At 37.5% G+C, this 14,282-nt stretch overlaps 1 protein-coding gene across 1 annotated transcript; it reads left to right on the top strand.

Moving 5' to 3' along the window:
* The first annotated feature begins 226 nt into the window (after window positions 1–226).
* LOC140265165 (olfactory receptor 14C36-like) lies at window positions 227–1,192 on the top strand. The gene has a single exon (XM_072361051.1). It carries the CDS (start codon window positions 227–229, stop codon window positions 1,190–1,192), a length of 966 nt encoding a protein of 321 aa, XP_072217152.1.
* The last annotated feature ends 13,090 nt before the right edge of the window (window positions 1,193–14,282 follow it).

Raw genomic sequence — 14,282 nt, forward strand, 5'->3', positions numbered from 1 at the left:
TGGCATAAGATCAGAAACTCAAAGGAAGTTTACAGCTTCACACGATTCTTCTGCTTAAGCAAGGCTGGATTTCATGAAATTAAATGCAAGTACATGTGCTAAATGAACATTATAGTAAGAGAATCAACATATTTCATAGCACAGCAGAAGGACTGTCACTGAGAATGGTCTGGACTTGTCATTATCTTCTGCACTCTGAGCAGGACTCCAAGCCCAGGAACAGCAGATGCCCAACAGCAGCTCCATCAGCGAGTTCCTCCTGCTGCCGTTGGCAGACACGCGGCAGCTGCAGCTCCTGCACTTCTGGCTCTTGCTGGGCATCTACCTGGCTGCCCTCCTGGGCAACGGCCTCATCAGCACAGCCGTAGCCTGCGACCGCCGCCTGCACACCCCCATGTACTTCTTCCTGCTCAACCTGGCCCTCCTCGACCTGGGCTGCATCTCCACCACTCTCCCCAAAGCCATGGCCAACGCCCTCTGGGACACCAGGGCCATCTCCTACGCAGGATGTGCTGCACAGATCTTTTTTTTCGTCTTCTTTCTCTCAGCAGAGTATGCCGTTCTCACCATCATGTCCTATGACCGCTACGTTGCCATCTGCAAGCCCCTGCACTACGGGACCTTGATGGACAGCAGAGCTTGTGCCACCATGGCAGCAGCTGCCTGGGGCACTGTGCTTCTTTGTTCTGTGCTACACACTGCCAGTACGTTTTCACTGCCTCTCTGCCAAGGCAATGTTGTCAACCAGTTTTTCTGTGAAATCCCCCAGATCCTCAAGCTCTCCTGCTCTGGCTTCTACCTCAGGGAAGTTGTGCTTCTCATTTTTAGTACCTGTTTAGCCTCTGGGTGCTTTGTTTTCATAGTGGTGTCCTATGTGCAGATCTTCATGGCCGTGCTGAGGATGCCCTCTGAGCAGGGACGGCACAAAGCCTTCTCCACTTGCCTCCCTCACCTGGCTGTGGTCTCCCTCTTTCTCTGCACTGCTGTTTTTGCATACCTGAAGCCTCCCTCCATCTCCTCTCCATCCATGGACCTGATGGTGGCAGTGTTGTACTCAGTGGTGCCTCCAGCGGTGAACCCTCTAATCTACAGCATGAGGAATAGGGAGGTCAAAGATGCTGTGTGGAAAGTGATGACAAAATGTGTTTCAAAATCAGTGAACGGCCGATCGTTTCGAATTCATGACTTATAATGCAGCTATTTACTGAATCAAAGTTTTTTATTGTTTGTTCTGTGCCATTTGATGTGTGTGATTTATTTATTCTTTTTTTATTATTATTATTACTTTTATTTTTTACTGTAATGTTTTTCACTAAAGCATTATTACTCAAATCAATTCCTATTCAACTTGTACCTTTGTATTGTAGCCCAGACACACTGTACATAAACATAGAATCATAGAATTACCCAGCTTGGAAAAGACCTTGAAGATCATCAAGTCCAACCACAGTCTAACGATTGTACCCTAATTCTAACAACCCTCTGCTAAGTCATATCCCTGAGCTCTCTGTGAACCTGAGCAGAATAAAGGATATGCAGTGAATCTGTCCTTCTTGTGAGACATTTCTGGAGCTGTGCGGGTCGCATGTTCTCAGAAGACCACAGTCCAGCAGGAAGCACACAGCTGTTCATCAAACTGTGCAGTGGCTCCAGCCTGCAATAGCTAACTCGTCATCCCTGGGCCTGAACATCTTGTGTGTCTCATGACGGCCCTGTTGTCTCTACATCAGCACTCCGAGGGTGCAGTCTGTAGCCGGCAGTATAAACGGCTGTGTCAGAGCTGGTCTCCTTGCTTGCGCTGCCATAACATGAGGGCCCCTTCAGAGCAGGACCAGAGAACTGGAGGCCTCTTCCAGAGCTGGTTTAAGGAATATACCTCAGGAGTTGCACCCTGAGAAGACATCGAGATCTTCTGGTGCTCTTCAATGCGTGACAGGGTCAGTTTCAGGAGTCCCAAAGAGATCTGTAAGGGACTCAGGGCAGTACTGTGCTTTAGAATTTGTTGGTTGAAGTAAAGCTACTTACTGAGACAGAGAGTAAAAAGTGCGTAATCATTATGACAAGTACATGTATATTTGTATTTGCACACACACACGTTATATATATGGTATGTATGCATATAAGTTTGCAATTCCAGGACCTGTGGCAGGGGTTTTAACAGCCACAGGGTTCACTGTAGGAGCTGTAGCAGCCGCTGGGCTGTTGCAGGAGCGCATCTCATTGCCATATCGGGAATCACCACAGAACCTGTGACAGAAATTGGGGCAGCCACTAGGCGGATTCGAAGGTTTGGAGCGACCACATGGCTGTACCTCCTGGCATAGTGCACCTCCCCTGGGAGGAATTTGTTTCATTGTGCTATAGCAGTACTTAGAACAGCTACAGGACCTGTAGCAGGAGTGACTGCAGAGCTCATTATGAGGGGTGGAGTGACAGTGGAACCTTTCCAGAGCTTGGAGCAACCGCAGGACATGTAGCAAAGCCTTGGAGATGCTGCAGAGTCTGTGCCAGGAGTTGCAGATGCTGCAGCACTGTCAGCAGATCCAGCTCTCTTTCATTTGAGGATGCTGAAGAGTGTTGAACACAGCTCAGTAGGTGTGGGCCAGGCCCTGGCACACTGCAGTCATCTGTCCCTCTATGGGATTACCAGGCCCACAGCAGACCTTCCCCCATATTCTACCAGTTTCTCAGCATCCTGCAGTTGCTCGGAGATGAAGTTCCAAAGCCCTGGGGGTGCCCACCACTCCGGGCAGCTGCCCAGACCATCCCACACCCCCTGCCATGCAAAGCCGTCTCACCTTGGGGCAGATCTCTCAGTGATATTCCTGAACAATTGTTTAACCTCAGTCCTGAAATCATAGAATCACCAAGGTTGGAAAAGACGTAAAAGATCATCCAGTCCAACAGTTCACCTATTACCAATAGCTCCCACTAAACCATGTCCCTCAACACAATATCCAGTCGCTCCTTGAACCCCCCTCGGGCTGCTGGAAAAGACAGTGTAAAATGTGTCATTCCTAATCATATCGAGAATATTACTTCCAAAACCCAAAGATGATTGCAGATCTGAATGTTCTCAAAACTTCACTTTGTCAGCTGCCTATTTTATCGTGATATAAACCAAGGTCAAACAGCATAGGAAAATAAATACTGTAATCCAGCCCCCAGAGCTGACAAACAATGCAGCAGGGAAAACAAGCAGCAAGCAAGGAGCTGTGCAATGCAGCTTCATGAGAAGACTCAACAAGCTCCACAAATAGGGAAACAATCATGGCCAGCAATTCTCCAGCTCCCACAGAGCCCTGTGTTATCTCACTCTGGACAGATGTGCTGTTATCTCAACCCTTGGAGCCACACATCAAGCACCAAAATGATGGCGGTTGTTGAACCCAACATGTGGCTCAGCAGCAACACAGTGCTTTGTGCACTGCCTATTCCCAGTGGGATAGGGAACAGAACTGGAGCAAAAAAAACGTACATCTTGTGTGCTGAAATGAAGCTATTTACTAAGACATATAAAAGGAGAGGTGTAATAGTTACCACTATATATCCATTTATATGGAATAGTATGTAACAATTGATGCACAAGCGCTTGCTCAGCACCACCACACTGATGCCCAGATGGCTGCTAGGCAGCAGAAGAGAATGAGATGAACTCCCATCCCTTCCAGTACTCCTTCTGCTTGCTGTCAGATGGTATGGAAAGTCCCTTTGTCCACTTTAAGGCATCTGTCCTCACTGTGTTCCCTCCCTGCTCCTTGAGCCCTCCACTGACCATGGCCTTGGCTCTGTACAGCACTCCAGAGATTACCAAGTCCAACCCCCCTGCCAAAGAAGGTTCCTTACACCATGTCATAGAATCATAGAATGAATCACCAAGTTTGGAAAAGACCTAAAAGATCATCTAGTCCAATCTTTCACCTATTACCAGTAGCTCCCACTAAACCATGTCCCTCAACACAATATCCAGTTATTCCTTGAACACCTCCAGGGTCGGTGACTCCACCACCTCCCTGGGCAGTCCATTCCACTGCCTGACCACCCATTCTGAGAAGTAATATTCCCTAATGTCCAGCTTGAATTTCCCCTGCTGCAGCTTGAAACCATTCCCTCTGGTTCTATCACTAATGACATAACAGAAGAGGCCAACACCCAGCTCACCACAACCTCCCTTCAGGAAGTTATAGAGAGCAATGAGGTCTTCCTGGCCACCAGGGCACACTGTCGGCTCATGTTCAGCCAAGCATCAATCAATACCCTCAGGTCCATTTCCACTACGCAGTCTTCCAGCCCCAAGCCTGTAGCGTCACCTGGGGTTGCTGTAGGTGAAATGCAGGGCTTGGCATTTGGTCTTGTTGAACCTCATCCCATTGGCTTCAGCCCGGCTCTACAGCCTGTTCAGATCCCTGTGTTCTTGGGAGAAAAAACCCTTTTCCTGGAATAAATTGAGATATTTTAGTGAGATCATTTTTATTTCTGGGATAAATAGTGATATTCAGATGAAAAGTTTCTATATTTTGACATAAATTGATATTAAATGCAGAAAATCTTGCATTTTCCATTCAAAAATATTGTTTTTGGGAGAAAGCAACACATTGTGTTAGAAAGAATAATTTTGTGTAGAAAATGACTTCATTTGTGGATGAAAAGTTGTATTTTGGAAAGATAGTGTCTTTTTTGATGGGATCAAATGTGATACTTGTAATCGTGTTATCTAGATTTACCCGTGATAGAGGCTGCTGCCCCTGGAAGGAGGGAAATGAACAAAAACAATGGCAGCAATCTAAGGAAAGAACTTCTTTTACTAAATACGAATAATATTGGAATACAAGGTGACACAATATGATACAATATAACTACAACTACTATATCAAACAAGACAGAGAAAGAGAAAGAGAGAAAAAGAGTCCCCGAGAACCGGGGGCCTACTGCGATCTCTAGGCGACAGGCTGGAACGTTGCTGATAGAGGGAGACAGCAGGGATGGAGCGCTCCAAAGCGATAGACAGAGCGAAAAGAAGGACGTTCCAGCCTGGGAGTGAGATTATATATGTGTCCTCCTCCTGGTGATTCGTCTCTGGCCGCGTCGTCCCCTGGGATATGTAGTTCTCCAAGAGCTGAGTACTCAGGATGCTGCCATTCCACAGATCTGGAGCATGAACCTTCCACACTTCCACATACCCTCTGTTACACTTCCACATACCCTCTGTTACACTTCCGTATGCCATTAACAACTACACTTTCTTATATCACCAAAATAGTTTACCACTATTTGTACCCTCAGTTAATGATTCATACTGCACATGATGTCATGATGTAGAATACTGACAGCAACAGCACAAAACCATGACATTACTAAACAGAGAAAATGTTTCATTTCTTGGATAAATTGTGATAATCGAGGGAAAATGTCAAAATTTTGACATAAATAGATATTCAGGAGAGAAACTGTCATTTTGGAGAGAAAAACGGGAAATTTGGGAAGAATGTATCATATTGTGCTAAATAGCGTAATTTTGTGTAGAAAATTGACATCCAATTATGTCAAAATTTAGACACTTTTCCCACGAATATCACTTTTTATCCCAGAAATAAATCATTTTCTCTGACAAATATCACACTTAACCTCACCAAAGAGATACTTTCTCCCCAAAACACTAATATTCATCCCAAAAGAAGACATTTTCTACACAGAATTAAACTTTTCAGCACAATTCTCTCCTTAATATCAATTTATGTCCAAATTTAGACCTTTACCTCCAGAATATCACAATGTATCCAAGAAATAAAATGTTTTCTTTCAATATCTCACTTGATCCCACCAAAAAGACATTTTCTCCCCAGAACACCGCTATTCTTCCCCCCAAAAGACATTTTCTACACAAAATTCCTTATTTTTATCACAATATGACAGTTTCTCACAGAAATCACATTTTTCTCTCCAAAAGGACATTTTTTCTCCTTAATGTCAATTTATGTCAATATATAGATGTTTTCCCCTTGCATATCACATTTTTTCCAAGAAATAAAATTATCTCTGTTAAATATCACACTTGATCCCACCAAAAAGACATTTCCTTCCCAAAATATTGGTTTTCATCCCAAAAGAAGACCATTTCTACAAAAAAAAAAAAAAACAAACAAAAAAACGCTTTTTAACGCATTATGATTACTATCCAAAATAATATTTTTGCCTCAAAAATGACAAATTCTCCCCTTAATATCAACTTATGTCCAAATTCATTTTTCTCCTGAATATCAAAATTTATACCAGAAATAAAATATTTTCTCTGTTAAATGTCACACCTGATCCCACCAAAATCACATTTTCTCCTCAAAACACTGTTTTTCATCCCCCAAAGAGGGCATTTTGTACACAAGAGTACTCCTTTTATCTCAGTATGAAGCTTTCTCACTAAAATAATTTTTTTGTCCCAAAACTATGAAAATTTCTTCATTTAATATCAATTTATGCCCAAATTTTCACATTTTTCTCACAAATATCACTATTTATCTCAGTAATAATATGTTGTCTGTCATTCTTTATGCCAGGAAAAGGATTTTTTTCTAACAAAAACACTGCTTTTCATCCCCAAATGAAGACAATTTATACAATAAATTACTCATTTTAGCACAATATGATGCTTTCACTCCAAAATTCCCGTTTTTCTCTCCAATATATGATCATTTCTCTCCTAAATATCAATTTATGTTAAAATTATGACATTTTTCTCCCATCTATCACAATTTATCCATGAAATAAAGCATTTTTTCTGTTAAATATCACACTAGATCCCAGCAAAAAGACATCTTCTCGACAAAACACTGCTTTTCATCCCCCAAAGAAGACGTTTTCTACACATAATTAATCTTTTTAGCACAAAATGATGCTTTCTCCACCAAATACCCTTTTTTGTCGCCAATATATGACGATTTCTCCCCTTAACATAAAATTATATAAAAAGTTCAATATTTTTCCCACAAATATCAGAATTTATCCCAGAAATAAAACATTTTCTCTGTTAAATATCACACTTGATCCCGACAAAAATAGTTTTCTCCTCAAAACTCTGCTTTTCATCCCCAAATGAAGACTATTTCTTCAAAATTTCAACTTTTTAGCATAATGTTAAGCTTTTGCATGAAATATTAGTATTTTTGCATGAAAATACCCTTTTCTGTCTCCAATATATGTTCATTTCACCCCTTAATATCAATGTATGTAAAAACTTTGACATTTTCCCCCCGAATAGCACAATTTATCCCAGAAATAAAACATTTTCTCTGTTAAATATCACGCTTGATCCCACCAAAAATGAATTTTCTCCCCAAAACACTGCTTTTCATCCCCAGAAGTAGACATTTTTTTTACAAAATACAGCTTCTTAGCACAATGTGGTGCCTTCTCCCCAAAATTCCCATTTTTCTATCCAAAATGGAAATTTCTCTCCTTAATGTCAATTTATGTCCAAATTTTGACTTTTTTCACCTGGATATCACAACTTTTCCAAGAAATAGAATGCCTTCTGATAAATATCACACTTGATCCCACCAAAAAGATATTTTCTTCCCGAAATACAGCTTTTCCTCCACCTATGAAGACATTTTCTGCACAAAATTACTCTTCTTAGCCCAGTATGGTGCTTTCTCCCCAAAATTCCCCTTTAACTCTCCAAATTAACAATTTCTCTCCTTAATATCAATTTATGTCAAAACTTAGAAGTTTCCCCCTTGAATACCACTATTTATACCAGAAATAAAACGATCTCAATAAAATATTACACTTTATCCCCGGAAAAAGACATTTTCTCCCCAAAACACTGCTATTCATCTGCAAATGAAGACATTTTCTGCACAAATTTTGTCTTTTTAGTGCAATATAAAATTCTCTCCCCAAAATACCCTTTTTTGTCTCTAATATATGATGACTTCTCCTCTTAACACCAATTCATGTCAAAATTTCAACATTTCCCCCCGGATATCACTATTTATCCCAGAAGAAAATTTTTCTCCCTGTTAAATATCACACTTGATGTTATCGAAAAGACATTTTCTTCCCAAAATACTGCTTTTCATTCCCCAAAGAAGACATTTTCTACACAAAATTCCTCTTTTTAGCACAATAGGATGCCTTCACCACAAAATACACTTTTTTTTTTTTTTACTCCAAAATGACAGTTTCTCCCCATTGATGTCAAATTTTAGAATTTTTTTCCCCAAATATAAATTTTTATCTCAGAAATAATAAATTTTCTCTGATAAATATCAAACTTGACCTCACCAAAGGGATATTTCCTTCTCAAAATACTGCATTTCATACCCAAATGGAGACATTTTCTACAAAAAAATTCCTCTTTTTAGCACAATATGGTGATTTCTGCCCAAAATAATATTATTGTCTCAAAAATGACAATTTCTACCCTTAATATCAATTGAAGTCAAAATTTAAACATTTTTTCCCCAAATATCACTGTTTCTCCCAGAAATAAAATGATCTCACTACCGTATCACACTTTATCCCAGGAAAATGACTTTTTCTCCCCAGAACACAGCTTTCCATCCCCCAATGAAGACAAATCTACACAAATTTAATCTTTTTACCATAATATGATGATTTCTCCCCAAAATACACTTGTCACCAATTTATGACGATGTCACCCTAAATATCACTTTAAGTCAAAATTTAGACATTTTCCCACCAAATATCATAATTTATCCTAGAAATAAAACATTTTCTCAGATAAATATTACACTTGATCCCACCAAAAACCCATTTCCTCCCCAAAACACAGCTCTTCATCCACAAGGAAGACATTCTTTTACCCAAAACTTCGCTTTTTATCACAATATGACGCTTTCTCCATAAAATTCCTGTTTTTCTCTCCAAAATGACAGTTTCTCTCCTTAATATCAAGTTATGTCCAAATATACCATTTCCTCCCAAATATCACAATTGATCCTGGAAATAAAGTATTATGTCTGTTAAATATCACACTTGATCCCACAGAAAAGACATTTTCTCACCAAAACACTGTTTTCATCATTAAATGAAGACATTTTCTACAGAAATTTCATCTTTTCAGCACAATATGATGCTTTCTCCCCAAAATACCCTATTTTGTCTCCAACATATGCTGCTTTCACCACTTAAAATCAATACATATGTAAATATTGACATTACGCCCTCGAATATTACTATCCACCCCAGAAATGAAAAATTTTCTATGTTAAATATCACACTTGAACCCACCAAAAAGACGTTTTCTCGCCAAAACACTGCTATTCATCCCCCAAAGAAGACATTTCCTACACAAAATTACTCTTTTTGTCACAATATAATGATATAATAATATATAATAATAATAGGAATTTTGGGTAGAAAATGTCTTTTTTGCAGGTTTAGCATAGTCGTTTTGTATAGAAAAAGATTTATATTGGGATGAAAAGGGATATTTAAGGAAGAAAATGTTTATTTAAGCAATAAAATGAATGTAGTTCTGAAAATGTCTTTGGGTGATAAAAATCCATATTTTATGTTATGTTTGGAGTAAAGAGTGGTGTTCAGGGAAGAATATGTCTTATTTTGGGGATAAGAAGAGGTATGTAAGGTAGATTATGTCTTACTATTTGGAACAAATGGAGGTATTTTTGAAAGAATTTACCTCAGGTTTTGAGACAGATTTGGTATTTGGGAGATAAAACGTCTTATTTTGGGGATAAAAAGCAGTGTTGCCATGTTTTTTGGAAAAAAAATCAGAATTTTGTTGAGAAAATGCCTGATTTGGGGATAAAATTTTATATCTAAGGGAGAGAGTCCTATTTTTTGAAGAAGAAACGAGCTAATTTGGGGAGAAGACATCTAATTATTGGAATAACATGTGAAATATAGGGGAGAATATTTCTTATTTTGGGGATAAAATGCAGCATTTTGGTGAGATACGACCTTACATTTAGGAAACAATCCGATATTTTGGAGGGAAAATTTTCCCCACACCATAGAAAGGAGCGATTTGGGATAAATAGCAGCACTTGGGATAGAAAATGTCTTTTTTGGTAATAAACGCAGTAATTTGGGAAGAAAATGTCTTTTATTGGGACATCATAGTATCATAGTATCGAGCGAGTTGGAAGGGACCTTAGAGATCATCGAGTCCAACTCCCGGGTTTCGAGCCCCCTGTGTAGCGAAGTGGCACTTCTACCCCTGCGCCACAGGGGGGACATCATGTTTTATAAAAAATGCCACACCTTTTCTTTTCAAAATACTGCTTATTATCCCCAAAATAAGAAATTTTCTCCCCAAAACATCCATTTGTTTCCTAAATGTTCAGAAGTATCTCCTCAAAATGTTGCTTTTTATCCCCAAAATTAGAAATATTCTGCCTGATATGTGTTATTCCAAAACTTACACATTTTCTCACCAAATTATCTTTTTTTCTTGAAATTAGTACTCCCCTCAATATGTTTTTATTCACAAAATCTGTCTTTTTCTACACAAAATTCCGATTTTATCTGAAGTATATTACACCGCTGAAATATAGAACACGCTGAACTATATAACAATATATTTTTGTCCCCAACCTAAGACATTCTTCCCAAAATCTCTCTCTATAATCCAAACACAATTTTTCTCTCCAAATCACAGATTTTTATCATGCAAAGGAGACATTTTCTGAACTAAATTCCTTTTAAGCCTTAGAATATTTTCTTGACATTTTCTTCCCGAAGAATCTCCTTTCATCCCAAGATAATTTTTTTTTACTCAAAATGTTACTTTTGAATCTCCCAAAAAGGCATTTTCTCCCCAAAATACCGCTATTAAAAATAATAATAATAAAATAAAAACAACAACAACAACAAAAAAATCTTCCCAAAATATCGCTACTATTTCTTTTTTTATTTTATTTTTTCAAAAATAAGACATCCGGAGATAAAAAGTGGTACTCTGGGGGAGAAAAAGCTAAATTGTGGTGAGAATGTTGGAGAGAAAATTTTGGAGAGAAAATGTCTAATTTTTGCAATATCACGTGGTATTTAAAGGAGAAAATGTTTTATTTTTGGAAAGAAATGTGATATTTTGGGGAGAATATTTCTCATTCTGTGGATAACAATCAGTCTATTTGGGTGAAAAAGTCTTAATTTGAGGATAAAAATCTGCATTAGGGTACAACAAGCTTGGGTATTAAAGGTCCTATTGTTAGAACAAAACATTTTAATCCGTAAAGTAGACATTTTCTACAGGAAATATCACATTTTTCCCTCAAATAAGATATTTCATCTAAAAACTACAGCTTTTCATCCCCAAGAGAAGACATTTTCACCACAGAATGCAGCTTTTTAACACAATATGACACTTTCACCACAAAATACTGCAATTAATCCACAGAAATCATGCATTTTCTCCCAAGCATTCACTATCTTTGTCTCCAAAAAAAGAGAGCTTCTCCCCCAAATATCAATTTATGCTCCAAATTAGACATTTTTCACCAAATACCACAATTTATCCAGAAAATAAAGAGTTCTCTCTTAAGTATCAGACTTGAACCCAGGAAAAAGACATGTTCTCCACAAAACAAGGCATTTTATACACAAAAGTAGACACTGTCTCAGTCAAAATGTCTAAATTTTGACATACATTGATATTAATTATTGATATTGAAATTAATTGTTGTATTTTGGAGACAAAAAGAGTAAATTGGGAGAAAAAGCATAATTTTTGGTGATCAACTGCAGAATATTGGGGAGAAAGTGTAATACTGAGCTAAAAAGCAGCATTTTGTGGAGTCAGTGGCATCTTTTTGGAATAAAAATCAGAATTTTGTAGAGAAAATGTCTTTGGTCTTGCATATAATAGTGATACATTTGAGAAAATCTTTTTGGGGAGATAAATAGTGATATTTGATGGTAAGAAGTCTAAATTTTCACATAAACAGTGGAGAAACTGCAGTATTTTAGAGACAAAATAGCATTTTGGTGAGAAATTGTCATATTGTGCTACAAAGCCACATTTTGTGGGGAAAATGTCCACTTTTGGGGATGAAAAGCATTATTTTGGGGAGAAAATATATTTTTGCTAAAATAAAAACTGATATATAAGAGATACTATTTTCTAACCAGGATAAACAGCGATAATTGGGAAAAAAATCTCAAGAATTTCAAAAGAAAAAATTGATATTAAGGGGAGAAATTGTCATATTTTGGAGATCAAAAAGGGTATTTTGAGGAGAATGCATCACATTGTTATGAAAAGCGTAATTTTGTGCAGAAAATGTCTTCTATTGGAAATGAAAAGGAGAATTTGTGTAAAAATTGTCTATTTGCTGGAATAAAGTAAGATACTCATGAGAGAAGATGTTTTATTTCTGGGAAAAATAGTGATATTAGGGGGATAAACAACTCAATTTTGACTTAATTTGATATTATGGGAAGAAATTTTGTATTTTCTGGTCAAAAATATTATTTTGGAAGAAAGTGTCATATTGTTCTAGAAAGATTAATTTTCTGCAGGAAAAGTCTTGTTTTGGGGATGAAAAGCTGTATTTTGGGGAGAAAAAGTCTTTTTGTGTGGGTTCAAGTGTGTTATTTAACAGACAAAATGTTTTATTTCAGGGATAAATTGAGATATTGAGGAAAAAATGTTGAAATTTTGATATAAATTGATATTAAGGAGAGAAATCGTCAATTATTGGAGACAACAAAGGGTATTTTGGGGAGAAAGCATCATATTACACTAAAAAAGATGAAATTTGTGTAGATATTGTCTTCATATGGGGATGACACGTAATGTTCTGGGGAGAAAAAGTATTTTTCCTTGGATAAAGTGTGTTATTTTATTGACATCTTATTATTTCTGGGATAAATAGTGATATTCTGAGGAAACTACGTCTAAATTTGGACATAAATTGCTGTTAAGTGGAGAAAGTTTCAAATTTTGGTGACAAAATTGCGTATTTTAATGTGAAAATGTCATATTATGTTAAAAAGAATAATTTTGTGCAGAAAATATCTGCTTTTGTGGATAAAAAGCAGTGTTTTGGGGAGAAAATGTCTTTTAGGTGAGATCAAGTGCGATGTTTAACAGCGAAAATATTTTATTTCTGGAATAAATAGTGATATTTGGGTGGAAATTGTTGAAATTATTAATTAAAATGATATTAAGTGGGAAATTGTCATATATTGCAGACAAAAATGGTATTTTGGTGAGAATGAGTCATATTACACAAAAATGATGAAAACTGTATAGAAATGGCCTTCATTTCTGGATGAAAAGCAGTGTTCTGGGGAGAAAAATCCATTTTCCTTGGATAAAGTGTGATATTCTAGTGAGACCAGTATATTTCTTGGATAAATAGTGATATATGGGGTAAACTGCCTAAATTTTAACAAAAATAGATATTAGATGTTGAAATCATCGCATGTTCAGGAGAAATAATCATATTGTGAATAAGTGAGTAATTTTTAGTAGAAAATGTCTTTTTTGGGGGATGAAAAGCAGTGTTTTAGGGAAAAAAATGTCTTTTTGGTAGGATCATGTGTGATACTTAACAGAGAAAATGCTTTATTTCTTGGATACATTGTGATATTTGGGAGGAAAATGTGTAAATTTTGACATAAATTGATATTAAATGGTGAAATTGTTGCATTTTTGAGACTAAAATATTATTTTTTGACAGAAATGGATAAATTGTGCTAAAAAGAGGAATTTTGTGTAGAAAATGTCTTCTTTTGGGAATGAAAATTTTGAGGAGAAACTGTCTCTTTGGTGAGGTCAAGTGTGATATCAGAGAAAATTTGTAATTTCTGGGATAAAAAGTGATATTCAGGAGAAAAATGTCTAAACTTTGACATAAATTAATGTTAAGTGGAGAAATTGTCACATTTTGGAAACAAAACACACAGGAAATGAGGAAGAGGGGACCTGACAACCAACGTGCAAACCAGCTGCTGCTGCTGGCCTCTCAGAGGCACTGGCAGATGTGAACCTGAAAGCACAGACTCCAGCCAGGAGCCCAGGGATGGCCCGTCAGCTGTTGCAGGCTGAAGGCACCGACCAGTCTGATGAACAGCTGTGTGCTTCCTGCTGGATTGTGGGTTTCTGAGAACATCTGACCCCGTCAGATGAAAAAGGAGGACAGACAGAGTCACTGCATGTCCTTTATTCTGTTACGGGTCACAGAGAGCCTGGGTCATTATATAGAGTATGTCTGGGCTAATCTACAAAAGAACAAGCTGAATAGGAATTAACTTGAGTAATGATGTTTTGGTGAAAAACATTACAGTATTTT

Source organism: Excalfactoria chinensis, unplaced genomic scaffold (assembly GCF_039878825.1).
Source record: "Excalfactoria chinensis isolate bCotChi1 unplaced genomic scaffold, bCotChi1.hap2 Scaffold_68, whole genome shotgun sequence".
Taxonomy (NCBI): domain Eukaryota; kingdom Metazoa; phylum Chordata; class Aves; order Galliformes; family Phasianidae; genus Excalfactoria; species Excalfactoria chinensis.